Below are 27,818 nucleotides of genomic sequence, written 5' to 3' on the forward strand. Positions count from 1 at the left end.
AGAGGAATTCTATTGTATTGTGTGTGGTAGGAACATACTGTATTACTTTCAATAATGTACTGCAAAAATGCAAAAGAGAAGTACTGTCATAAGGAAACATAGTGTAGACAATTCTAGTTATGTTGTCTTGATTCATAATTGGATATTGTTTCATTACAAAAGCATATCAGTGAAGGGAAGCAGTATCCAGAATATCATCATGATTAACAACAATAGGGTGTTTTTTCAATTAAACTATTTTTGTGGCATTTCTACAAATGGAGTGTCCAGGGCTTCACAAGGGAAAGCTGAGCTCCAATATTGATGGCAGCTATATATTGTACAGAATTGTACTTTTAAGGTTCTAAACACTGTTTACTTTCAGTGTATATGCGACCAGCTGGTCACTGGGGACTTTAGCTATGGCATGCACACCAATCTGATATTAATCCCCCATCCTAAGAATAGACCAGCATTAATATTAAGTTTCTGAACAACCCTTTTAAAAAGTACCTATTCTTTTTATGATTTTATTGTACAAACACTATGCAACGGCACTCTGCAGCTAATGAATACATGAGTTCCATTATTGCTAGACACTAGAGATGGGCGAATTTATTTGAGTAGAATTGAATTCTACTTGACATTTATAAAATAAAAAAGTAAAACACTTTGAAGTTACATTCCTTTTAAGTCCACTTCAGATTTTAACTCAAAACAAGGCACAAAATCTGTATGGGCTCACTCACATGAGAGTATAACACAGTGCTATCCAATGTTTTATCAGATAGCACTCAGCCCAATGTTACACTATGGGGCAGTGCAGATTTGTTATTTTTGCATGCTGTGCGTGGCTCGGGAATTCGGATCAATCGCACCCATACAAGTCGATGGGTGCATGTAAAACATCGGACAGCAGTCAAATGTCATTTGAGTGCAGTCCGACATCTGCGGACTCAGACAATGGAGAAGATGGAGAAATGAAGTTTTCCATCTTCTCCACATCTGTACTCCAATTCTCACATGCATCAAACTAAGATGACAATCGGCTCAAACTCAGATTACTGTTTGAGCCGAGTGTCATTAGCATAATCAAGCCAATTCTCTTGCACTTGAGAATCTCATGTGACCCCGGCCTTAGTTTGCTTCCAGCCTAATGAATGTACTCACATGTCTCTAAATCTTCTCACATGCTCTGTTTTTCATGAGTATTTTTGCCACTTTAAGTTTCTTTATAAGATGTTAATATTTGGTTGATACAATATACGTTGCTCAAAAAAATTAAGGGAACCATAAAATCACACACTGGCTCTTGTTATTGAAAATATTCAAATTGAAAATCATTACATATATGAATTCTTTAATTAGTTGAGAATAAAATTGTGTGTCAATGGTCAGTGGAAACCACATTCATCAACCAATTGAGGGCTGGATTCCTGATTTCCATTTGAAACCCCCCAAAAAGTAGAATATTTAAATCACAGGCTGAACAAATTTTGCATGAATTTCATCTCAGCAACTCATAATATGACTCAGTAGTGTGTATGGTCCTGACAGGTCTCTCTGCACTCTGGATAATGTCTGAGAAGACACATGGTGTCCTGGGGGATCTAGTCCCACATGTGAATCAGTGCCACCATGCAATAAGCTCTTCAACAGTCTGCTACACTACTTGACATTCAATGCATTGGTACATGTCCTAAAGGTTATCAATTGGATTCAGGTCTGGTGAATGTGAGGCCTTGCCAATTGCATCAATGGGCCAAAAGAAAATGTTCTCCACCACCAAAGGAAAGTAGATAAAACTTAACCTTTAATCATATAGAATATAAAACTGACAGAATGTTCAAGTATTAAAAAAAAAAGCATAACACGGACACGTTTCGGTTAGAGAAATCCTTAATCATAGCTACGATTAAGGGTTTTTCTATCCAAAATAAATAAGTATTATGTTTTTTTTTAATATATGCTCATTCTGCCAATTTTTGTATCTCATATGACTAAAGGATACGTTTTAACTACTTTCCTTTGGTGCTGTAGAACATCCCCTTTTGGTCCATTGAGAGCTATTTGACCTTGAAGCCAGACCAATGCATACTCCATGCACCACAGACCACCACCACTACCAGACCACAGATTGTCTACCCTGAAAGATTCTTGGTGAGCTGAATTGACACTTTTTCTATGAATTGCATCAATGTCTTTAATCATCAAGGAACTGCCTACAAACTCTGGCTACATGAGGCCAGACATTGACCTGCACCTGGAGGAACCCAGGATCTACTGCAGCAGCATAGGGTGTGTTAGTAGTTCGAAGGATTTAATTCCAGTACCCAACAGCAGTCAGGATACCGTGGGATATCACTTGGAGGTTATTGCGACCCTCCAAGGGTATGCATCCCCAGACCATCATTGACCCAAGCAAATAAATAAATTGAAAACAATGTAAGAAAAAAACCATGAAATCACTTTATTTTTTATTGGCTGTGATTCCACTCATAAAAGAACATTTGAACTGATATCATGCAATGAAGAGTAGCAGGCAAAATACGAATGAGATTTACATTCACAACGTCTCTACATCTCCTCCGGTTCTTACCGAGAAGATTGAAGCATGCATCTGATCTGAGTATATGAGCATTTAAATTACAAAATGATTCAGCTAATCACAAAATTATGGCTGAGCGGATAAACTTCTATGTGTGAAAACATTTTTTGAAGAACTGTTACCCAAACATTTTTACTAACATAGAGAGGAAACACATATTAACGTAGCATACACAGAAGACATTACATTTAGTTCACATCAGCAGATCTGCAACGTTACATGACAACAGGATTTCAGTAAGCTTGTTGAAAGAGACAAGTAGAGCAGCCTTGTTATGTGTTACTCTGACACAGAAGGGGAAAAACACTCAACTAACACACAGTAAAACGCAGACGGAGAATTTCCAGTGCAAATTAAACATATGATCTATTCTTTTTTTTTTACATATAGTAGCATTCAAAATTAATATTGCAGTCTGATTTTATATGGCTTTCTATAAAGGTAGATGTAATTTATGAAAAAAAAAAAAAATAATAAAAATAAAAACAATGCCGCATTATTTTGCCTCGTCTTTCCCCTCTAAATATTTAGAGGACAACTCCCTATTACCTTAGCTTATAACTCCTATTTCTTTATTGGTAGTAGAACCATAATTCAATGTACCACTTTCCATAGCTAGAAGACAAAAAAAATTACAAAAGACTACCTCAATTACCTGAGATTAAACACATTTATGGACAGAAAGCAATGGAGGGTGACAGAGATATTCAGTGTTAGATGAACAAATGAACCAGGCTTCTCTTTGGTCTTGCAATAAAGCCTCACATTACATTTGTTAAATAGCTTTATGAGACTAATACATAGTTAATTGCATTATAACATATTTATCTAGATTATAAAAAGATATTAGTTTTTATATAGTTTAACATTTAAAATATTTCCGTATATACTAGAAGTATTATTATGTTTCAAGCTATAATATTTAGACTGTTTATAGTAAATGGTGGTATTTTACAGTATATTAAATAGGATTGTGTATCAGGGTTGGGTTCAGACAACTTCTATACGATTATGTTTTTACGCCCATATTACAGTCACCGGACCTGCATCATCTACTAAGCTTAGATCATATTAAATTTATGTATAATTCTGTAGAACTGCTAGGGGCGACGTCTAGCGTGCCATCATACAAATGTTAAGATGTGACCTTATTATGGCTGTGTGAAACTGTCTAAGGTTCAGGTTAGAACATCTTATCTAACAGAATTTTAGTTTTACACAACTTCAAGACATCCCAACAGATACAATTTTAAATGTGAAAAAGTCTTAATATCCATTGGAAAATCAAAAAAAAAACTAACTCACTACATGCAGATTGCAATGATTTTCAACAATTTTTCTTAAGGATCATAACTGCAAATTTAATTTTTTATTCAAAATTTTGATTTTTACATTATATGCCAACTACTACTCTCAAACTCAGAGGATAAACAATTATTATTCCGCATAGCAGGAAATTATATTTTATTCAGAAGTAAGCGGATGACATATTGAGCCATAAATCCCTTTCAAGGAAAATTTTCTGCTAATTTTTACTCTTTAAATATGTTGATGTGTGATTTATATATTAAGATGCGGTGGTATATATCTAAAATACTAAAAATGCTACCAATTATTAAAATGTGAATTATGGGTACAAATTGTTTTGAGGTTTGTGCTATCTTAGTTCTAGCAATTTTGAACTGTAAAGTATGAGGTTGGAAAAGAAATTGGGTAACTGGCATTTTAAGTTTGTAATCATTTAAGCACAATTTCAAATATGTCAATATAAAATCCTACATTTAGAACTTAGAAAATGTTATATATCAGCACTGCACAGTCAATATATTATAATAAAGGCTGTTATACAGGTTATTATGAAGTCCCAAGCATAGGAAGGAGTTTTACATGGTTCATTTTCTGAATTTTCTCTTGCTTTTAGATGAACACAAAATGAAAAATAAATGTTCCCTTGCATCCTTATGATAATTTGCTCTTTTTTTTTTCTGCCAGAAGCAAATGTCAATATCGATCATTTTGTAGCTGGTCAGAAATTATATGTACTATTAACAGCAACACACTGACTCTCCCTGGCTAATAATGCATTGACATGATTGAAAATGTAAATTGTGGACACAACTGCCAGATTAAACATACAATTGTACTATGGCTTATAATAAAATTGCGTAGACTGCAGCTCATAACCTTGACATCCTTTGAGAGGTGTCTACTGTATGTAACTATGTACAAAAGGAAAGAAGAAAAGAAAGTGGAGGGACTATAGTGAGCAAAGGTTTAGAGACGGGAGGGAGGGTAGCATGTGGCAATACTGAAATCTCCCTTTGAACAAGGGGAAATCCATTGCTTTTCTGTTTACAATTAAAACAGTCTGACAGTCTACTGTTTTTTACTTCTTGAACATATCTTGAAGTGGACCCGGTAGATATTTAATAACTGTGTCTAGAATGCTTTCTTCTTCTTCCTCTTCTTCATCTCCACATCCAGCAGGTATGGCCTTCTTTGGACGTGTCAAGCTTCCTTCAGCATTAGCTTCCATTGCAGCTTGTGCTTCAGCTTCTTTCTCCTCTTTCTTCTTTATGCCATACTGTGGAAAATAAAGGAAAACAGAAAGGAAATAACTTTACTCATGTGACTAGAAACAATATGTACAAGTAAAGGGTTACGTTTAAGCAAATCCAAAAGCAAGTTTCTTACGAAGCATGGACATTTTAAATAGAACAAGAATAACAAAACAAGAGATGGCATGAAACAACTTATAGATCACTTTCTTCATTTTCTAACTTTAATGGGATGTCCACTTTCATAATTTTTGCTAAAAGCAAATGGATCACAGGGTGATAACAACTATCATCTGCGATCTTTGGGGCAGGAAGTGTTCAAGTCCTCATGTGTGCCACCCCAAGGGATATTAAGCATTGCATGGAGTACATTAAAATTAGTAAATTGGCAGTAGAATGCATAGAGGCATCAGAGTTTACAGAAGAGCACACCTTTTAGTCCTTGACCATATCAGCAAATGGGTCCCAATTAAAATGAAAATGCATTTTTTGATATGTCATTAGCTTGGAACACTGTAAAAATTTCTACTTTGCATCCTTTCATAAAAAAACAGTTTATAAAAAGTATACAGTACAGACCAAAAGTTTGGACACACCTTCTCATTTAAAGATTTTTCTGTATTTTCATGACTACGAAAATTATACATTCACACTGAAGGCATCAAAACTATGAATTAACACATGTGGAATTATATACTTAACAAAAAAGTGTGAAACAACTGAAAATATGTCTTATATTCTAGGTTCTTCAAAGTAGCCACCTTTTGCTTTTGATGACTGCTTTGCATACTCTTGGCATTCTCTTGATGAGCTTCAAGAGGTAGTCACCGGAAATGGTTTTCACTTCACAAGTGTGCCCTGTCAGGTTTAGTAAGTGGGATTTCTTGCCTTATAAATGGGGTTGGGACCATCAGTTGTGTTGTGCAGAAGTCTGGTGGATACACAGCTGATAGTCCTACTGAATGGACTGTTAGAATTTGTATTATGGCAAGAAAAAAGCAGCTAAGTAAAGAAAAGCTAGTGGCCATCATTACTTTAAGAAATGAAGGTCAGTCAGTGCAAAAAATTGGGAAAACTTTGAAAGTGTCCCCAAGTGCAGTTGCAAAAACCATCAAGAGCTACAAAGAAACTGGCTTACATGAGGACCGCCCCAGGAAAGAAAGACCAAGGGTCACCTCTGCTTCTGAGGATAAGTTTATCCAAGTTACCAGCCTCAGAAATCGCAGGTTAACAGCAGCTCGGATTAGGGACCAGATCAATGCCACACAGAGTTCTAGCAGCAGACACATCTCTTCAACAACTGTTAAGAGGAGACTTTGTGCAGCAGGCCTTCATGGTAAAGTAGCTGCTAGGAAACCACTGCTAAGGACAGGCAACAAGCAGAAGAGACTTGTTTGGGCTAAAGAACACAAGAATGGACATTAGACCAGTGGAAATCTGTTCTTTGGTCTGATGAGTCCAAATTTGAGATCTTTGGTTCCAACCACCGTGTCTTTGTGCGATGCAGAAAAGGTGAACGGATGGACTCTACATGCCTGGTTCCCACAGTGAAGCATGGAGGAGGAGGTGTGATGGTGTGGGGGTGCTTTGCTGGTGACAATGTTGGGGATTTATTCAAAATTGAAGGCATACTGAACCAGCATGGCTACCACAGCATCGTGCAGCGGCATGTTATTCCATCCGGTTTGCGTTTAGTTGGACCATCATTTATTTTTCAACAGGACAATGACCCCAAACACACCTCCAGGCTGTGTAAGGGCTATTTGACCCAGAAGGAGAGTGATGGGGTGCTATGCCAGATGACCTGGCCTCCACAGTCACCAGACCTGAACCCAATCGAGATGGTTTGTGTTGAGCTGGACTGCAGAGTGAAGGCAAAAGGGCCAACAAGTGCTAAGCATCTCTGAGAACTCCTTCGAGATTGTTGGAAGACTATTTCCGGTGACTACCTCTTGATGCTCATCAAGAGAATGCCAAGAGTGTGCAAAGCAGTCATCTAAGCAAAAGGTGGCTACTTTGAAGAACCTAGAATATAAGACATATTTTCAGTTGTTTCACAATTTTTTGTTAAGTATATAATTCCACATGTGTTAATTCATAGTTTTGCTGCCTTCAGTGTGAATGTACAATTTTCGTAGTCATGAAAATACAGAAAAATCTTTAAATGAGAAGGTGTGTCCAAACTTTTGGTCTGTACTGTATATATATGATTTTTCAGCTACAGTACTTTGCAGAATATATTGGAGATTTCCGGCTTGTCTGTTTTTCCTTGCCACATCGTAATAGTTGTTTTGTTGAGAATAGAGATTTTCCGTTCCCTTGGCTGGAGTTCTAAACAAGAGGCAAACTTGATAAATTGTAGTAGCAGTGTACTGCAACTTGTTATCTATCAATAAAAGTAGAAGGTTCATAGTTGAAGTGATGTCCTTTATTGACAAACTAGATAGGTTGGAAATGTTCGAATTTAAGCTTTTCTGCAATGAATGTAGCAGAAAGAGTCTATAAAACTTAACCTCTTAATAGTTACATTAAATATATAGAGCATGTCTCTAAAATGTATATGGTAACCACACACCAAAAGTAATATAACCACTGCGTAGGTGAACGGTGAGAAATAGCCTATGATTCCCTGATTAACTCAATATGACATAAATTGTAGATACTAGTTTTCAATAATAAGACCTAAGTGTTGTACTCCAACTTATGGTCTCTAATAACCAGACTTAGTTGAGCAAGATTTTATGATGGTGATCCTCATGCTACAAATGAGGAAATAGCCAATAGTTAAAGATATTATAGACAATAATAAAATTGCCCAAAATGTAGCATATAACCAATACCTAGATATTATATAGGGTGTATACAATATGACCAGGACTCAATGAAGAAAATAGGTTGTATCTCACAAAATCTTGTAACAGATCTGCACCATCAAAGCAAGTCACAAGTCACTTCATGTGTAATAAAGTGCCTGGTACCTGGTGCCTATCAAAACCATGGTCATGCCCTTGCATTGACTCCTACCATAACAAGGGAAGTACCAAAGTGAAATACTAACTTAGGATAAATACCTATACATTGCAGGTCAAATGTATTTCATTAAGGTTAAATTACTCATCAGGGAATTACACAATATGGAGCCCAGTAATAGGATCCAAAAACAATATATAGGGTATATAAGGTATAATTAGATCAACATGCTACATACTGAGAAGCCAGAATCAGAGTGGTGAGCATATTACTTATAGCGCACGAATATTTAAAGAATTGCTTCAGATTACCAACCTCTCACTCCCGGCATGTGAAGTCAGACGTGAGCCGGAAGTCATATAGAGTTTTGAACTTCCAGTCTCAGGGAAGGAGTGGTAATGTCACGCATGGTGCCGCAATAACATATGTATACAACGCAACGAACATCAGCACCATAAAAATTTGTCATTTTTAAATAGTCTTTACCTCCTGCACTACTACTGTTTCTACTTCAGTAGGACAAATAGTATAGCATATGGGGCTACAATCAAGAAAGGCTCCATTATTATGTGCATTCCATTTGAAGAGAACAGTACAAGATCTGTAGTTTGTATTAACACAGAGAGCTTAAAGAAAAAATAAGCGGATTTGATTCAAAATATTGCACTCATAAGAAAATATATTCATAAATGCAGTGGATCTTTAAGGATCTGGTAAAAAAAATGTTTTGAAGCAAACCTGCCTATTTTGGCATGCTGCTCAATCTCTTTCTTTATGTTCTGAAGCTCTCTAGGATTTGTACTGCCTGGACTTGTCTATACAAGTAATGTCCTTCTCCAGTTGTACTGCCTGAACTTGTATATACAATTGATGTCCTTCTCCAGTTGTACTGTCTGAACTTGTATATACAATTGATGTCCTTCTCCAGTTGTACTGCCTGAACTTGTATATACAAGTCATGTCCTTCTCCAGTTGTACTGTCTGGATTTCTATATACAATTGATGTCCTTCTCCAGTTGTACTGTCTGGACTTCTATATACAATTCATGTTCTTCTCAAGTTGTACTGCCTGGGCTTGTATATACAATTCATGTCTTTTTCAACCACACTGGGATCCTGCACCTCCATTTGATTTAAATCAAGCAATCAGGTTTGATAACGGTATAGGAGACGATTCCCCTAGATGTGCAGATGCTTTGATTGCTCAGAAAGGAAATGGATCTTTCGGATGCATTTCCTTTCTGAGCAATATAAGCAGCTGCACATCTATGGGAATCTTTTCCTATACCGAGAAAAATGCTTCTAGGATTATAGCTTCTATCCAAAACCCCAGATATTCCTTTCTGTTTCGTCACTAGACAATAACCTTAGAGATCTAGAGAAATTGAAGAAAAAGGATGTGCCCGGGAACGCCATGCAATTAAAATGTCTGAATATCATCAAACCAATAGAATAACACGGGACCTTTACAGCAATCTAAGACCTATGATATTTGGTGACAACCTTGAATTTTGTAGTAAATTTAAAAAATGTATTAGTTAACCCTCTTTTGACATTATTCTCTTAATCCTTGAAAAAGCATAAGAGGGATTACTATATTTTATGGGCAGCATGAAAAACAATGAGGAACGCCTGTATCCAGCTCGAGCCTTAGATCAAGTCAACCATGACAAGGCACAGGTGTCCCAAACTGTCCCTACGTTTAGGAAAAACTGGCAGTTAGGAAACGCCACAAATTCCTCAGTGACGTCAGGGATTATGAGAATAATCAAGTATATTGTGAGCCCTACCAACCTGCCACCTCTCCTTAAAATACTAGTACTAAGTGCCTAATTCACCTGAAGAACTACATAAATAAAAACATTAAAGTAGTTCGGTCACCGGACTTCACAATAAAATCTGAATATGTTATCAAAAAGATGACTTAGGCCTGATAAGACTGAAGATTCATGCCAGAATGGTTTTATAATTGTTTCATAAAGTTTTTATTTTTAACATTATAATAATGTTCATTTTAATATCAGGTTTATACAGACATTATGAAATGGATATTTAAATTAAGTATACCAGTCTCAATATGTAATATGTGATGTATTAAATTAAATGTTCATTTTATATTGTAAAATCTGGTGATACACTTTAATGATTTAATACTGTAATGTTGAGGTTATTTTTATCTAATATTACATCATAAACTATACAGCTTAATTAATATGCAAAAACAGTCAACAATTTGGAAGGAAAAATACTTGATCAAAACACAGTGATTATGGCTTTGTCTTTTATTGCATTTCTGGAACAAATGGATTGTTCAATGAAGAGTCAACCAATATGCATTTACTATAAGCAGCAGTTTAAAGCCTTAAAGGGAACCTGTGTTACGCTGGCGTGTCCTTTAATAAAATAAAATAAAGCTTAAAGGACACATCGGGGTCCACCGGACTGCAGAGGAGCTGCAGCAGCTGAGTCCCAGAGGAATGTTCAGCTAAGCACAGAGAAAGAAATGAACTAGTGTGTTAAGTGCACACACAAGTAGTAACTAAACAAGGTACAATGCTGAGAGTTAACAACACTCCAGAAACAAAACTAATAAACTTCTGCACTGCAAGACACCGCTATGCAGAGCAGGAAGGATTTGGCAGCATGAAACACCTGAGCACTAGATGGCGGCATATAGAGCTGCAGATAGCTGTAGGTCAGGAAAGGCCTGGAACCTAAGTTCCTAAAGAGGAGGAGGATCTCTGCAGCACCCAACACATGGGTGTAAAAGCGGCAGTGTGACCACACATACAATGGCGGACCCTGGAATACTGGATCGGTAGCAAGGATGCCTCCGTGGCGTGGACCCCAACCGGTGAACCGACAAGGTCGAGCATGCTGCTCACAGTATTTCCCTAGCCCTAATTAATGGCTAGGATGACTAGGGAGCACACAGCAGGAACCCTTGACAACGACTCAAACACACTGCATTTACTGCCAGAGACCTCACCACAGGTTAGGAAGAGATAGACTAGGCACCGGGCTGAGCCCACGGAGCCCTTAAATACACTAGAGACAGCCCCAGCCCACCAGGACAACCAACCACGCTGTACCATGTACCAGACAGCAGGGGGCGTGGCTTAGCGGTACATGACCACAATGGAACGTGACTTAGCGGCACATGACCACAATTGGGGCGTGGCTTAGCGGTACATGACCGCAAGGGGGCGTTGCTTAGCGGCACATGAGCAGAAATGCAGAAACCACACTTAGAATCCCTAGAATGGAACCTAAATGCTGACAATTACTGACCAGCATGAAAGGGCCTGGCCGGACGCTGCGAGAAAGCCCTTCTCCTGTGTACCGGCCTAACAACCTGCCACCAGAAATAATGCTACTAACCTGCAGAACAATGTTATTATGCAGCCCGGCGCCTGCTCACAGCCAGGGAGAAAATTAACTTTTATTCTCCCCACCAGCATTCGGTTTCAGTCATGGAGGCAGGGGCGCCGTGGGTTCAGTCATCGTTCTGAGAACACAGCGGCCACGGTAACCGCGTCCCTGGCCCTGACTGAGACGCTATATTGAGGCTGGCTGTCAGTCAGGGCCATGGGCGCAGTTACAGCAGTCTCTCTGTATAATTAGAGCAGTGACTGAACCGGCACTGCCCTCGTGACTGAATCTGAATGCTGGCGGGGAGAATAAAGTTAATTTTCCCCCTTCTGCATTCGCCTGTGTGCAGGCGCCAGGCAGCATAATAAAGCTATTAGCCAGCTATTATAATGCTGTTAACCTGCAGATTAACCACAAATCTGCAAGTTAACAGCATTATTTCTGGTCACAAGTTCCCTTTAAATGCTGTGGTGAAAGGGGATTACAACATCTAGGTAGTTAGACAGGAGATGGGGGCTCTCTCTGTCAAACTATCTATGTGATAGACTGGGAGGCCATTGGCTACAAACAACCCCAGGCCTACTATGGCTGTATCGATATGTACTGCTTGTCCATTTAATACAGCGATTAATTATTTAGTAGACTACATATACTGTAGCATTTTTTTACAGTTATTAAATATTAAAGGGGTTGTCTGACACTGAAATATTTTTTTTTAGGCATAGATCGTTTTAAAACAATAAACAAGGACATGATGACCTTCCATCACCCTTGGGCAGATGTGGGCAAATGCTGGGCCACATCCGGCTCTTTGGTTGCTTCTTTTCGGCCCACAGACAGAGTCAACAAAAGAGCAGGAAATGAATTTTGAATTGATCCACAATTTTAAATTGCATTTTAGCCTCACCCCCCCCCCCCCCCAACCATACCGTCCTACTACAAGTTCTACCAGTGTCTTTCACAGCAGCACTCGTCCATGGGGCTGCCCGATATTTTTTTTTTGCAGAGTGGTTCATCCAAAATCATGGAGACATGTCTGATATTGATCCGAGTGACAAATCAAAATCGGCAATGAAAAATCCATGGCTCTGTGAAAAAATTGGACAGCACTTGGATGCCATTGGCCAATAGGAGAAGGTAGAGAAACTTTTTTTTCCTCATCGGAGAAAAACTGATGAAACTTGGACCAAACTCAGATGAAAGTTTCACACTGATGAAAATTTGATGAAACTGAACAAAATTACTGATGAACCAAGGACTGGTTTTCTTATTCATGAAAATATCATGTCTTTATGAGCCTCCGCTGCTGCTCCCGGAGTCTATTATTGTCGGCAGTGCTGATATCATGTCAATAGCACTGAACCCAATAACTGAGCTCAGTGGCTTTACCTAAGTTAACGGCACGAGCCGCTCAGAGCCATTGAGCTCACTGTTCGGCTGCAGAGCTGTAAACGTGATGTCAGCACTTCAGACAATAACAGAAGTCGGAAGCAGCAGCGGAGTCTCAACGTTGGTCCCGGGTGGGTAAGTAAAAAACAGTTTGCTTAAAAATAAAAATGCAGCTAGGTAGAAGGGTTTTCTGAAATCGGAAAACTCCTTTAACTGCTAACACATGTTAATATGAGGCCTATATTGAAACATGTATTCTTACCAGTAACAGCGAATCAAAAACATATACTGTAACTTACTGCTTTTTATAAAGAGATAAAATTAGTGTTGAGCAATGTTCACATGTTTTATTTTATGCTAATTAAATGCTGTTTTTTATAGCACGAGCCAAAGCTATGAGATTTCAGAAATCTCATGCACATGGTTTTTTTTTTATACTGAATTGGAAAGCTGTTGCACTTTTTAAATCCGCAGCATGTTATTTATTTTAGTGTTTTTGTCGCGTTTTTGCAGTGTTTTATCTCCCATAGAAAGCAATAAGTGCAAAAAAGCAATAAACATTTTTGCAGCATTTTTGGTGAATAAAACTAACTTTATTAAATAAGTACTATAGACAAACCCCATATGTAATTCACACCCAAAAAAATGCTGCAAAAGAATGCAGTCAAATGGGTGTTTTGAATTCATTTTTAATGCCAGGAGAACAGGTTTTGGCTGCAGAAACAAAAACAAAACGTGAGAACAATGATCAGCCGATTGGGACAGTTGTGGAGGGCTAAAACAGTTTATGTGGCCTCCTTGGAAAAATTAATTGCCCACCCCTGCCCTTGGGAATTCAGAGGCTTGTGTCAGAACTGGAATGATGTATGTTCTGCTCTGAATATACCTGGACTGTTGCAGCCAATGATTGGCTGCAGCAGCCAGGTGACTAGAAGAGTGCATGATTGGATGTTTCTTTAATGATCCACTCTGTTAGTCAGCTGTCTGCTGCAGCTGTTCTGTTAACTTCCAAATGGATAAGACATCACTCCTGGATCCGCCACAGACCTCTGGAATGGCATGCGTCTATGGGAGTGTTCGAAGGCGACAGGTTATTAAACTTGGGTTAGGGGCGATCTTATTGCAATTTACAAATATTTGAAAGGACAGTACAGAGATCTTTCTAATTATCTTTTTACACCTAGGCCTACATCGGGGACAAGTAGGCATACCCCAAGTCTAGAGCAAAGAAGGTTTATTCATAATCACATACGCAGATTCTTTACTGTAAGAGCAGTGAGATTATGAAACTCTGGTACGTGATGTTGTAATATTTGCTTCACTACTAAAATTCAAAAACAACCTGAATACCTTTCTTGAAAAATATAATATTTCAGACTATGAGCACTAGATTCTGTGATGGGATGTTGATCCAGGGAACAAGTCTGATTGATGTATGTGAAGCCAGTGATAACATTGTTCCTTAATATGGAGCTATTAATGCCTGGCCTATGGGGTTTTTGTCTTCTTCTGGATCAACATGTTAGACTAAAACCCATTGAGTTAAACCTATAGCCTATTTTCAGTCTTAAAAACTGTGAAAAGTATGAATCAGGAGAGCAGACTGTCAGTCATTACATGTCTCACACTAGTGTGTCCACTTTTATCTAAAATAAGCTCTGGTGGCAGATTCTCATGCAGATTAGTGACCGTCTCAAAGATCTTAACAGCTCATTTACATATAACAAAAATGTGGATTTTTCTGGAATAAGACATCGGATCCCAGATATCAAAGTATCATTTTATTCAATTTCCTATGATTTGAATGCCTATATAGACAGCTTTTGAAAGTTCATTATACTGACAGATGCCCTTTAAGACAGCAAAGCAAGGTAAAAGATATAAAAAATAAATACAATATGAAAATTACATGGAATACCAATACAAATGTGTGAAAATATGTGACATATTAGAATTGTATACAAAACCATTCCTCCTGTAAATGTGTTAAATGACTGTACTCTTCATTTCAACCACGTTAGGCCTATTAATGTAGTTATATTTTCCATTGTCTCCCACTGATTGAATAAGGTATTCCCCTAAACCAAACGATGTGGAATGTATGTCATGTGTTTTAAAGTTTAGTCATCTCATTCCTAAAAAAGGTTGTTAATTACTAAAATTACAACTTGAGGTTTCAAGAGTCTTGGTAAGATGCGTCTACTACTACGACCACACCAATCTCCAAAATCGGGGGTTCTGTGCCCCACATTTTAATGGAGGAGCAGTTGACTCGCGAACTATACATTGTCTATCGGATTAACAGAGACAACTAAGTACAGTATTTGGTTATTTTTGTGCATCCCATAATCAAAGAATGAAGCATCATCGCACATCCAAATGAGACGCTTCTATGGATTACCGTATTTTTCTGTTTATAAGATGCACTTTTTTCCTCAGAATTTGGCAGGAAAGTGGGGGTGCGTCTTATAATCCGAAATGAGAGTACCAAGGGGGTCAGCAGTGATGAAGCGGTATCACAGGAGGCAGGGTCGCTGCTCCATGAGGTCGGTGGCGGCAGGAGCGGGGCGATGCTGCAGTGCTTGGGCTCTCATTAGATATTGGTGCCGGTGAGCGGAGTCCCCTTTGCCATTCAGTTCCCTGAGGGATGCATCAGGAACATTGCAGCTGGAGGCGGCGCATGCGCAGATTCAGATCTCAGAGATGTCGCAAATTCATGTCGCATGTTAAGGAATTCTCATAACCTGGCAAATTCAAAATTTGCTAGTGCTGCTGTTTCATATATTGCAGAACATTGCATCAGCCAAATAAGTCTTACATTACCTTGAGTGCAGTCTGGCAGGCTTCCTTATAATGCCTTAAGCCATCTCATCACATGATATATCACAGCAAACCAGGAGAGTATATCATAGCCTGTATAAAAGAATAGGCATAGAATGCAGCAGCCATTTTTTGGTGAATCTGGATAGTGAAAGGATGTCACAGCTCACAGCTTACCAATAGAGATAGGGACATAAAACCTTAGAGGTAGTCTGTGAAAGCACAGCAATGAAGAATGGTTACCATCCATTTCTCCATAGCCATATATGTTGAGGTATTTTGACATTACTAAGACTGTTTTGTGGTTAAGGAGCTAAACAGGGATTGGATACAGTTCTGGGAGACATGAGATTGTTCGAGCTCGCTCACACGAGCGTATTCATCGGACGAGTTTCCGATATTTTATGGGGCAGTGCAGATCAGCAATATTTTTTTTCTCACGCCGATTCGGCATGAGAAAAAAAATCGCAGCATGTTGCGAATGGCTTCACAAATTGCACCCATACAAATCTATGGAGGGATGTGAAACATTGGAGTGCGCTCTGATGTAATCCGAGTACTGTCCAGTTTATGCGGACACAGACAGTGGAGAAGCTGGAGAAATTAAGTTCTCTGTCCTCTCAGCACCTGTGCTCTCATGCGAGAGAAACGGATCGCAGTACTCCGCTCAAACTCTGATCAAAGGTTCAGTATGTCAAGTGTCATTAGCATACTCTGCCCAATTCTCTCGCATTAGAAAATAAACACATTTTCCAGGGCAATTAGAGCACGTGTGATTTGCAGTGAATCTATTCTTTACTAATCGAATTTTGAGGAAAAATTTGCCAAAGCTTGCGAATTGGAAATTCAAAAGATTTGCTCATCTCTAATAAACAGTATTAAGACATAGCATATACATTTTGCTTTAAATTAAATACTTCATAAGCACATCTAAAGATTAATTCTGACTTCCAATTATTTCACTCTAATAATTCATACAATTGATATTTAAACAAAGTAGGATATTTAGTCATTTATTTGGCATTGAGCAAATGTAGATCTATCCCTAGGCAATATTCTTATTAATTATAGCTAACATTGTAAAAAAAAGAAACTATTTTACATAAAAAAACATCAGTAGTTGACTAGGATTGCTGCATTTATTAATTGATTTATTCCCAAGGGATCCTCGAGCAGCAAAAACAATTATACTGACTCCACTCATGTACTTTCAGTTCATATACTTAAATGATTCTACTTGTAAATATCTTGAAAGTTTAAGCTTTCAAAAGTTTCCCATAGCATGAATACATGAATTGTAAATAAAATAATTTCACTATAATATTTAATTAAGATTAGAATTATGACTAAACAAATTAAAAATAATTTTTTTTATGAAAAAGTAAAAAATGAAGGCCCTAATTCATTAAGACCAGCGATTTTCATGCGAGTCTTGATAAGGGGGCGTAATGGAGTCAGACGCTCCTGATTCATTAAGAAGTGCAGGAACGTCTATCAAGTGATATTGGCCTCCATGCACCACACCACAAATCTTACTCCAGTGAATGACTGGAATATGATTTCTGGTGTATGGTATGCTACAAATCATTATGAATTAGACATGCAGTGGTGTCATGCCCTCGTCGGGCCCTTATCCCGCCCCAGCTCCATCCAATTTGGGGAAAAAATGTGGTGAAAAGATCAAGGTTAAAAAATTTTAGTGAAACCCCGAGTTGTGCAAAATAGTTGTGGCTTTTTAAAGCTTTTTAAGCAAATTTTATGATAAATAAAAGTTTTAATAAATTAGTACCAATTCATTTTTTTCCCATTTGATGTGTAGATATTTTTTTTTTACACATTCTAGGATTCCATTACATCAACTGCATATATTCTGCATATATTATGCAGAGACATACTGGGCTGGGGCTAAGAAAGGCTTGTACACCCAAGGCCAGTTTACTTTTGATTTTTATGGTTTGTATGGCTGAATATTACATGAGCAAACCACCCAGTATGTAATTTAGAGGTGACCGGCTGCTGCCAGAGCTCCACATTCAGTATGTGTTGGAGAAAGGGGTTCTCATTGGGTCACTTAGCCAGCAGCTGCATAATCTGACCACACTATGTATGGCAGACACAGAGCACACAAGTCCAGCCAGTGGAAGTATTTTCTGAGCTTAGCGCAGTGCTCCTTCAACTCCAAGAGCACTTGCTTTGCACCTGGTCGTCTCTATTCTGGCACTGAATATGCTCTCTATCTCTAGCTGAATGTACCAGGTCAACAGCTAGGAGTGCCTCAAAGGCTGAAGTTTTTGGATGTTTGTATCTTTACCAAGTGCCTAATCTGTTATGCTAAATGTAATGTATAATACACGGTATTCTATTAACTGTGGTGATTCTAGAGAGCACACTGCAGACATAAAGCCAGGGAAAGGTTATAAACTAGCCAAGCCCTACAGCAGGGAGGAGTTATGGAGCTGAGAGGAGTTCTCTGGAATTCAGTTAGTTTGGAGATAGTGTGTGAAGAGCAAGGGGCTGAAAGGACTAGACCTTTAAAGAGTGTGTGTCAAGAAGGACAGGAATAGCAAACAGAAATTCAAACTTTTTACGTGACTGTGAATCTGTAATATGGCTGGCAAGTCCTGTGGCCAGAACAGAGCGACGGAAAGAGAAGGAACAACTCCAATGATGCAGAGCTGGAGGCCCAGAAAGGTAGCCATAGGTTATTGGTGACCCTGGAATGTCAGGCAACAGAGACAGAGGCTATGTGTAAGCCAGATGTAGCATCGGCGTCCCTGCCTCCTGCTAGGCAAAGACGCCGTTCCTCTCACCTCCCTGCTCCGTCCTCGGCGTCCTCTTCCCGCGCTGCTGGCAGCGCTCGCCGCTTCCCGGGCACTGTGCTTAGGGCGCGCGCGCTCTCTCTCTCTTAAAGGAGCCGCGCGCGCCGTCCTAAGGAGTCCCCGGCCAATTGCCAGTGGAGCTCCCATATATAAGGCACCTCCTCCAAAATGGAGGTGCCCGAGCAAAGTTGTTGCAAAGCCTTTCACCTCTACTTCAGCCCTCAGGTCCCGTTGCCAGTCTGCTTTCCAGCTCTGTCTACCTGCTTGCATTCCTGCGGTCCGACAGTCTGTCTACCTACATTCGCCGGTCTGTCTATGGACCTGTCCGCCGGCGGATCAGGAAGCACCTGCCTGATACCTGCCGGATACCTGACTGATACCTGCCTGAGACCACCTGCCAGCCAGCCGAGAGACTCTTACCCGCTCACCTGGGAGCGCTCTCCTGCCACCCGCCAGCTAGCCTACCTGGAGGCTCTGCCGTCACTTGCCGTGACCACCTGCCAGCCAGCCGAGAGACTCTTACCCGCTCACCTGGGAGCGCTCACCTGCTACCCGCCTGCTAGCCTACCTGGAGGCTCTGCCGTTACTCGCCGTGACCACCTGCCTGTCTAGAGACTCTTACCTTACTATCACTTGCCGTGACCACGTGCCTGTCTAGAGACTCTTACCCTGCTGTCACTTGCCGTGACCACCCGCCTGTGAAGAGACTGTTCCCGTCACTTGCCGTGACCTCCTGCCCTTCTACCCAGAGACTGTTCCTGTCACTTGCCATGACTACCTGCCCGCCTTCCCTGGGAGCCACCCGCTTCCTTACAAGGACTGCCCCTTTGTATAGTAGCTCAGAGGTTCCACCTCCCAGACCCGTTACACCAGACTTGGAGTTAAGAGAAAGAATTCTGCTTTGCCAGGTCAGATAGTATGTTGGAAGTGGGCAAAAGGACAAGTACAAGGACAAGATACATAGGAACATAGCCAGCTAACTGATATAATTGCTATATACCACACAGGAAATGTGCCATTACATGCATCCATAATTTATAATGTCTCTGTAAGAGACAGTTTCACTGGTACAAGACTTGATAGGCAAAACTACTAAGTTTATTTTTTAACTTGGACTGCCTCCTGCCCTACTTATACTAAATGTTTGGGGTTCCTGTACCATTTTGCAATGTGTAGCCCTATAGGAAAGGGTCTTGAGAGAGCATCAACAGGCAAACACCTTGTAGAACTCATTTTACTGGTGTTTCGGGTCATTCAAGTGATACTTAGCCTGAGAGACCCTTACAGCAGCATGGACAAAACGACTTCATTCACATTAGTAATACTCACACCTGCAATTTTGAGTTTTGAACAGGCATTCATGCAAATAATGGACCTGACTGATTTCATGGTTTCTAGATTTGTGCTTTTTGAATATAACAAAAAATCCATTATACTTCAGAATTAAGAAATAACACTCATAATACAGTTGTGAACATGTGATCTGAGCCCAATACTATGTAAAAATGCAAGAGCCTTATGTAAATGCATAGTACTACTTAATGCACAGTACCAATACTTCTCTAATCCACCTAAGTAAATGTATTATACAAGATTTAGGTGCAGCAACATGCATAGTCATACTTCACATACAGTTCATAATGTGGGATGTTAGGGCCTATTTTTAAAAAAAATCAAAACTTTGTGAAACAAAATTGGTTTGGTGGCCATTTTGTGAAACCCATTATTTTTTTATATATTTTTCCCTAGATGGAGCGAAGGTTTATTTTTTATGTTTTGAGCTATATTTTTTATTGCTACCATTACAGATGATGATTTGATCTCTGGTTATTGAAATTTTTTGGGAGATGCTGTGACGGAAAAATAGCAATTCTTGCAATTTGATTTTAGTTATCATATGGGTTAATTTTATATTTTGATAAATCAGATATTTATTGATGCGAAAAAAACTAAATACAAAGGGTTGATTTAAATCATTGCTTTTTTAAATAATATATAAGAAAGTTAGCAAATTTTGAGAAAATATATATCACTTTAGTCCCCCTGGGGGACTTGAAACTGTGTCCTGAATTTGATCAATTTCACTTTAGCATTTGAGCCACATAGTGAAATTACAAATCTATCACAGAAGTACTTAGATTGTGCAACTCATGATGACAGAGAGAGGGGCTTAAAGCAATATTGGTCTGAAAGAGGCTTCATAGGTAAGGATTTACTCAGACTGCACAGATCAGCATATAGTAAATTGGCAAAAGCAGCATGCAACCTCGAGGCTGTTTAGATGGCACACTTGGCATTTTCTAATTTAATCTTTTATGGACATTTTTCTAATGAGAAACATTTATTGATTTCGATTTCTATGCCTACTGTATTTTCTAACTGAAGACGAAATAAAAGGAAAGACTAAATCTTCCTTTTAAGGAATAGGATATGATCCTTTAGCTAAGACTATATGATTATGTTAAGTCTACAGCTAAATAGAGCACATAGCATAGATTAGGAAAAATGCAGATGCATGGAGTGCCAAAAAGTCAATCTAGCTGTGGTTTATAAAATATAAATCCTTCTCTTTTCAATAACCTACAAACAGTAAATGAAATTTACAGCTTAAATGGATAAATAATCATTAAATAATTATGATCCCATACTGACACTACAAACCAAGCCTAAGATACAGTCCGTGGCTCCAGGAGACAGTTTTTCCATGGAGCTGTGCACAGATGTGTGAGTGAGAGATGTCATTGTTCTACAGTAAATCCCCACCAGGAAACCTCCTGAGGCAATGAGCACCATGGCAGCACATACTAAATTTTCCCTAGCAGCAAGAGCTATAATCCTTGTATCTATAAGCTGTTTGAAACTTGATGGAAAAAAAGTACAGCATGAACTAATTAAAATTGTCACTTAAAATAAATATTGTGTAATGTCAGTGTTAAAGGGACTGCTTTCTCTCTATTTTCCACCGCAGAACATGTTAGAACCAATTTATCCAATGTATGCATGTTTTAAAGGTAAAGGATTGTAAATAGTCTTTGTTTTCCCATTAAAGAGGATGCCATCATGTTAGAGCACTTTGAATTCAAATTATTAGCTGTCTGCCCATGATCTCAAATAGGCTGCCCCAGACAGACTTGATGCAAGCCACACTACATAGCTAGTTCAAGGCGTACGCTAGCATTCACACCTGTACAGAGATTAGAACTTTGAGGAAGAGGCCCCTAGGTTGGTCCAAAGAGTAGTTGCTTACTGCTGATCAGAAAATGAAATGTGACAACAAACTGGGTCATTAAACGCAAGTCGGAGACAATGACAGAATCGTGTACCAAAAACATAGGTTCTAGTCCAGAGAGTCAGTTTAGAATCAAGTCCAGAAAGACATCCAAGTGGTTAAACAGTAAGAGTATACAAGGAACAGAAGCTGCTTCAAAACACAAAGGGTCAATCCAAGCAAACCAGAGAAGAAATATAAGTCAATAACTTGAAAATGACAGGTGTATAATGGAGGTTTAAATAGGGCACAGTGTGCCGTTATTGGTTGCTAGTTCCCACTCTGTCATTGGTCCACCGACTGGCTGGCCAGCAGGACCATCATTTACATGATGGAAATCTTTATTATTCATAGCTCAGGCCATTCAGCAAGAGGGGAGAACACTCGCCCTCTCTAGATTAGTTAAAGGGGTTGGACATGATTTGTGTACTTCTATAAAGGTATGACATGTTCTCTCCCCACATCTGTACTGCAGCTTTCTTTATAGACTGCACAGGTCTTCTGTCTATATAATGGCTGCTGATGGATGACCATGTGACCAGACCAGTCCACCAGTCTCCTTCAACTGATAAGCACCTTACACAGTAAAGCTGATTTTCTATTGAAGGAAGCTGAGGGACTGGTCCAGTTACATGCTCCTCCAACAGCAGCCAGGTTACGGACAAGATAGCTGTGCAGTCTATGAGGAGGAGTTATTCTAACAAATGCAGGAGGAGAATCTGTCATACCTGAATGATAATAAGAAATGTGTACAAAATCATGTCCTAAACACATCTGTTCAAGCAAAGATAAAGTGGCCAAACGCTTTAATAATTGTATGTGCTAGACAGCAAGTGAAGATCCCAGCTATAATGTCACCACTGTTTCTTTTGTTATTAGTACCAGCCACTGAACTGGAATGGCTGCACCTGACAGAGGAGGCAGACAGAGTGGCAGAGGAACAAGTAGGTTTGTTAAAATGTCCTAATAACACTAGCCTAGTTGGTACAGTAAAAACTGAGTGAATAAATTCAGGTGGAATTGAATTCTACGTGAAATTTACAAAAATCTTTTTCTGTAATTCACTTCTGCACGGATTTATCCGGTGTAAGCCATTTTTCCTAACCATAATGGGACATCAAAAGGTTAAAAAAACAAAAAATAATTATATTCGCCTCACCACTCACCTCTTCAGACCATACACTACTCCCTGCCACCCATCCGGTACTTGCCATATCTTCTGATGCCCCACCCCTCAAGATAGAATCTTTAGATCTCTCGCACTGTGCTAGACTTCCGGGTGTCATGGCGGCTGTGAATTGTCTGTGCATGTGTGCAGAAGGCCCTGGCACAAGTCGTAACATCATGACACCGTTTTCCTCCCGCGTGCCTGTGTAGAAACCATCTGTACGCAATAAAAGTCTGGCACGGTGCAAAAGGACCAAAGATTCCAACATGAGTGCCGAGGTATCAGGAGATGCAGAGATGACTGGACGTGTGATGGTGAGGAGTTGAGGGACTGGAGAGAAGCCATGGGTGAGTATTTAATTTACTAATTTACTATACTCTGGGTTCTAAAGAGTCCCCACAGCATAAAGGGCAGTACATTTTCTGAGAATAACTTCCATATCATTCATATTTCCTTGGAAAATTCGAGTGAATATGTGAAATTGAATTTTGCCTGATCCACTCATCTTTAGTAACAATTGAATCTCTGACCAAAATGATGATTGAATGTCACAAATTATATACACAGGTACATCTTGGCCTCATAAATGATGATGATATTTTATCTATTTTTTAACTGAATTTCCACATTTTCCCTTAAAAAGGTTCTAAAGAAAAATTTTAAATTTGTCTTCCAAAAAACAAGATCTCTAATGATTATATTAATGAAAAACTGAATTAATTATATCTATCTAAATGCAGAGAGGCAAACCTTAGTGCTGGTCATCAAAGGATTATTTTGGTGCCACTCAATCACGTCTGCATTTGTAGGTGTGCGACGCTGGTAAAGTCACATGAAATGAACAATCAAGAAAACCAGGACATACAGTAGGTGTTCCCATTATTACAGATGAAGTGAAAAATGGGCTGAAAAGACCAAATAACCTCAATAAAGAATTCTGAAATATTGAGGAAAATGTGTTGGAAAACATAGGACGTTTAATACTAGCAATACGTTTTATATAGAAGGCTACTCTTGCACTATTTATGGATATCTCTGGCTATCTCTTTAAAAAAGGGATAGATGAACAAATCCAGACAATATTTAAAATCTCATTTACATTTTACATTTCCATCAATTTTAAACATATATACAAATAAATAAATAAATATATATATAAAAAATTAAATTTTATATTTTCCAGAGTCAAAACACACAAAAAACTTAGTTGACTCTGATAATTGCAAAAACCCCTACTGAAATGATGGATCTATAATGATTCTCCTCCACACACACCTAAGTGTGCACAACAGTTATGTTTAACAAAATATCTTATGCTTCTTACAGCAGTAGATTAGCTGGATCTATGTAAAAAAAATATTTGATGCTATTAGAGAAGAAAATTTTGGAAGATGTTACCCTCTTATTAGAGAAAGAAGAAATATGAAATCTCCTAAATTATTAAAAACTTGTGTAGAGAAGAAATATGAAGCAAAGGGACTAAAAGGGAACATTTTCTGATCGAATTTAGTTGATATGCTTTTGCCATTGAGCATTTAAGTTAAAAAAGTTTTTCCAATTTTAATGTGGCTGACAAATTAGACTAATGTGATTACAATTAATGAATTTGGAGTTTGTTTAATTAAATTTGTAGTTACTTATTGTGTGATAGTGTAAAGTACGTTGGGAACCTGCTATGTAAGATAAAGTATGCAGAGTTCACTGCCTCACAGAAGATGATGGATGCACCTAGAAGCGATAGTGTTCTAAAGTTAACCTTTTATTGAAATTGTCATTGCATGCCAACCCTCAAGGGATTGCAAGTTCATTACCCTACCAAATGAGTCAGGCATGGTTCTAACCTATTTTAAGCCTGTAAAGTATGTGAGAAGGTCACACGATTATGACATAAAGGTTGCAGTTTCACAGCTTTATCTATCAAAAAGTTTTGCAGTCATGCAGATCACCCCTAAATTGAAGTCAGGGATCTCAGCCTCAGTAGAAGTTCCTTCCAAGCAGGGCTGTCCAAAGTGATTGTAAGCTCTGCAGCCTGTCCTACCATAATCCTATGGGTATCTGAGGGGCTACCTTGTATTACAGCCTGCTCTGATAATACACCAAGCACAACAGTGAACCAGTGGCAATATGCCACTATGTTTTACAGATACCAACTTTGTGCAATGTGTCACATATTCCTTTATGCAGCAAAGACAGAACAGTCACAAATATAGGGTCAGACCAAGGGGCACAATTCCTTTAATGGTCATTCAAAAATACCATGCTCCTGCTCTTCTTCCTTCCTATTCCTAATATAACTTCTTCTAACCCGTCCCTTGGGCAGTGTCATTGTGCAGCACTCAGTCACCCAAAGCCCGGTTTGGGATGATGATGGACACCTCTTCATGCAGAGAGGAAGCCAGAAAACTCTGAAATCGGGCAACCAGTGACACTGCCTTTGTTCGGTAGAGCCATCTCTTGTAGTGGCCTACAGAACAGCTCTGTGCAGAAAAGACACAAGGATAGAGACCAACAGTAAAAATTTTTTACAAAACACAGTCAAACAGTAAGGAAACAACAACGTCAACACTGTAAAGGGAAATAACAGTTACACTTCTTACAGCAGACAGTTGTTAAATTGGAAATATTAATCCAGTGAGAAGCATCCATAATATATGTCTGCTTGTTTCAGAACCATGGTTCAATAACTAACGTCTGCAGCAGAGCAGATGTACCGTGCCTCAGCTCATCCCACAGGGATTCCTCTCTCTACTGGGAATATTTTGCTTCAGAAACAGAACATGCATTTCTTCTCCTGCACGTGAGCTATACACAGGTTGTGGTGTTGAACTTAGTCCTGTATTTATACTTTGCGTTCCCCTCTGTATTTTGCCATGCTTGATACAACCAGTGATGGTTGTAGAATGTTCAATCCTCTTTTCCCATTACTTTTAGTATTTATTTCACAGTTTCATTTTAAGATTAAACTTCAAGTACAATAGTTAACACGCTTTTTGTAAGTTTCCCTAAAACTCTGATAGATATGCAATTGGAAGAAGCCAAAAATACTAAAATGAAGTAACTTCCCTGAAGAGCACTTTATTCTTATATTCTAATACTGTGAACCTAATGGGTTCTATTAAACATTTTAGGCCACCATGCAAACTAGCATTTATAATACTGGGATATTCTTGTGGTAGAAAAGCCTAAAAGTCTCATCAGGCACTAAATTTTGGGCTGACTGCTAACTTCAGCGTCCACTTATGCTACTTTCAAAAACATTTTCAAAACTAATGCAAGGATTAGGGGTTGTCCAGTTAAAACAAGTTATCATTTATCCACAGGGGTGTACATAAAATGGGGTCCCATACCAGAAATTCAAATAGTATAATGCCCCTCACATAGCCCTTAAAATAGCATAATGGCCAGCACATAGCCCTCCATATAGTATAATGGCCCTCACACAGCCTTCCATACAGTGTAAAGGGCCCCACATAGCCTTCCATACAGTAAAATTGGCCCCACATAACCTTCCATATAGTATAATGGGTCCCACATAGGCCTCCAAATATTATACAGTAATGGCTCCCACATATAGTAGCCCTTCAAATATTATAATGGCCCCCACATTGTCCTCCATATAGTATAATGTGCCCCACATTGCCTTCCACATAGTATAATGCACCACACATTGCCATCCACATAGTATAATGGGCACCACATTGCCTTTGACATAGTATAATGGGCCCCACATTGCCTTTCACGTACTATAATGAGCTCCAGATCGCCCTCCATATAGTATAATGGGCTGCACATCGCCTTCCACATAGTGTAATGTGCCTTTCATTGCCTTCTATGTAGTATAATGCACCCTACATTGCTTTCCATATAGTATAATGCTCCCCACATAGTCCTCCATACTGTATAATGTGCCCCACATTGCTTTACACATAGTATAATGTGCCCCACATTGCCTTCCACATAGTATAATGAACCCGCATTGCTTTGCACATAGTATAATGCTCCCTACATGCTACATGCCTATCTGTGGTACAAACCCTTTAATTGCCCATAAAAAAAAAATCTAATTATCCTTTAGTATGTCTTTAAATACAACTCAACTTTTCCCTGCCACTAGTTTGCATGGCGTTAGCTTCAGGAGTAACATGCTCTAAATAAAGATATACATATGTATACTTCTGCCATTCTGGACTCCTGAACCTGTAGGCCTCACTGGGCATGTATTTTTCTGAATTTCAGGCAATGTTTTGTTTGTACAGGTCATAATACTATTGTTTCTTTTTAAGATACCTTCAACAATAAATCTTCTGCTTTATCAAGGAACAGTATTCTCTCTGTAATATAACCTTATCTGGGAATTGCAGAATTCTGTTACCATGCCTGTTTTCTGTGAGTGAAGTAACAGACAATAATACATAAAATATAAGATACTAAATAGCCTATTTTTATTGCACAGAGGTCATATTATATAATGCATGTCTAGAATACATTTTCTACAGCAGTGTATTACTCTTGTACAGAGTAGTTAAGGAATAGGAAAATATAAGGTGCATGGGACGTCTCCACCTTTGGTGTATTGTGGATGCATCTTCCGCATCTCAGTGTTTCTAACCAGGTTTCTACCATTACTACTAATATTCAGGAAACTATTAATTTTATGTGTACAATTCTTCCCAGTGCTCTGACAGCCTGATTTACACATGGCTTTTATGCTTGATTTCTCATGACTGGTAGATTGGATCTCTACAAACCATTTCTATTGAGGGACAAGTGCATTTGCAGCCATATCACTTCTTCAATATATAAAACTGTATTGACATGTTCCCTTTAACTTCTTTTCAATGAGGCCAAGTTTTAATTTTTCCCTTTA

General features: G+C 38.8%; 1 protein-coding gene across 4 annotated transcripts in view; it reads right to left on the reverse strand.

Annotated features, from left to right (window-relative positions):
- Positions 1–2,425: 2,425 nt before the first annotated feature.
- CPLX1 (complexin 1) overlaps positions 2,426–27,818 on the reverse strand; it is a 291,961-nt gene continuing 266,568 nt past the window's right edge. For all 4 annotated transcript variants that reach the window (XM_073662067.1, XM_073662039.1, XM_073662049.1 and 1 more), the window contains one exon: positions 2,426–5,171. In XM_073662067.1, coding sequence (XP_073518168.1) covers positions 4,974–5,171 — 198 coding nt within the window. In that variant the 3' untranslated portion in view covers positions 2,426–4,973. The remainder of the gene's footprint in view (positions 5,172–27,818) is intronic.

Source organism: Phyllobates terribilis, unplaced genomic scaffold, assembly GCF_046119375.1.
Source record: "Phyllobates terribilis strain yellow unplaced genomic scaffold, ASM4611937v1 Scaffold_1__5_contigs__length_1240528914, whole genome shotgun sequence".
Taxonomy (NCBI): Eukaryota; Metazoa; Chordata; class Amphibia; order Anura; family Dendrobatidae; genus Phyllobates; species Phyllobates terribilis.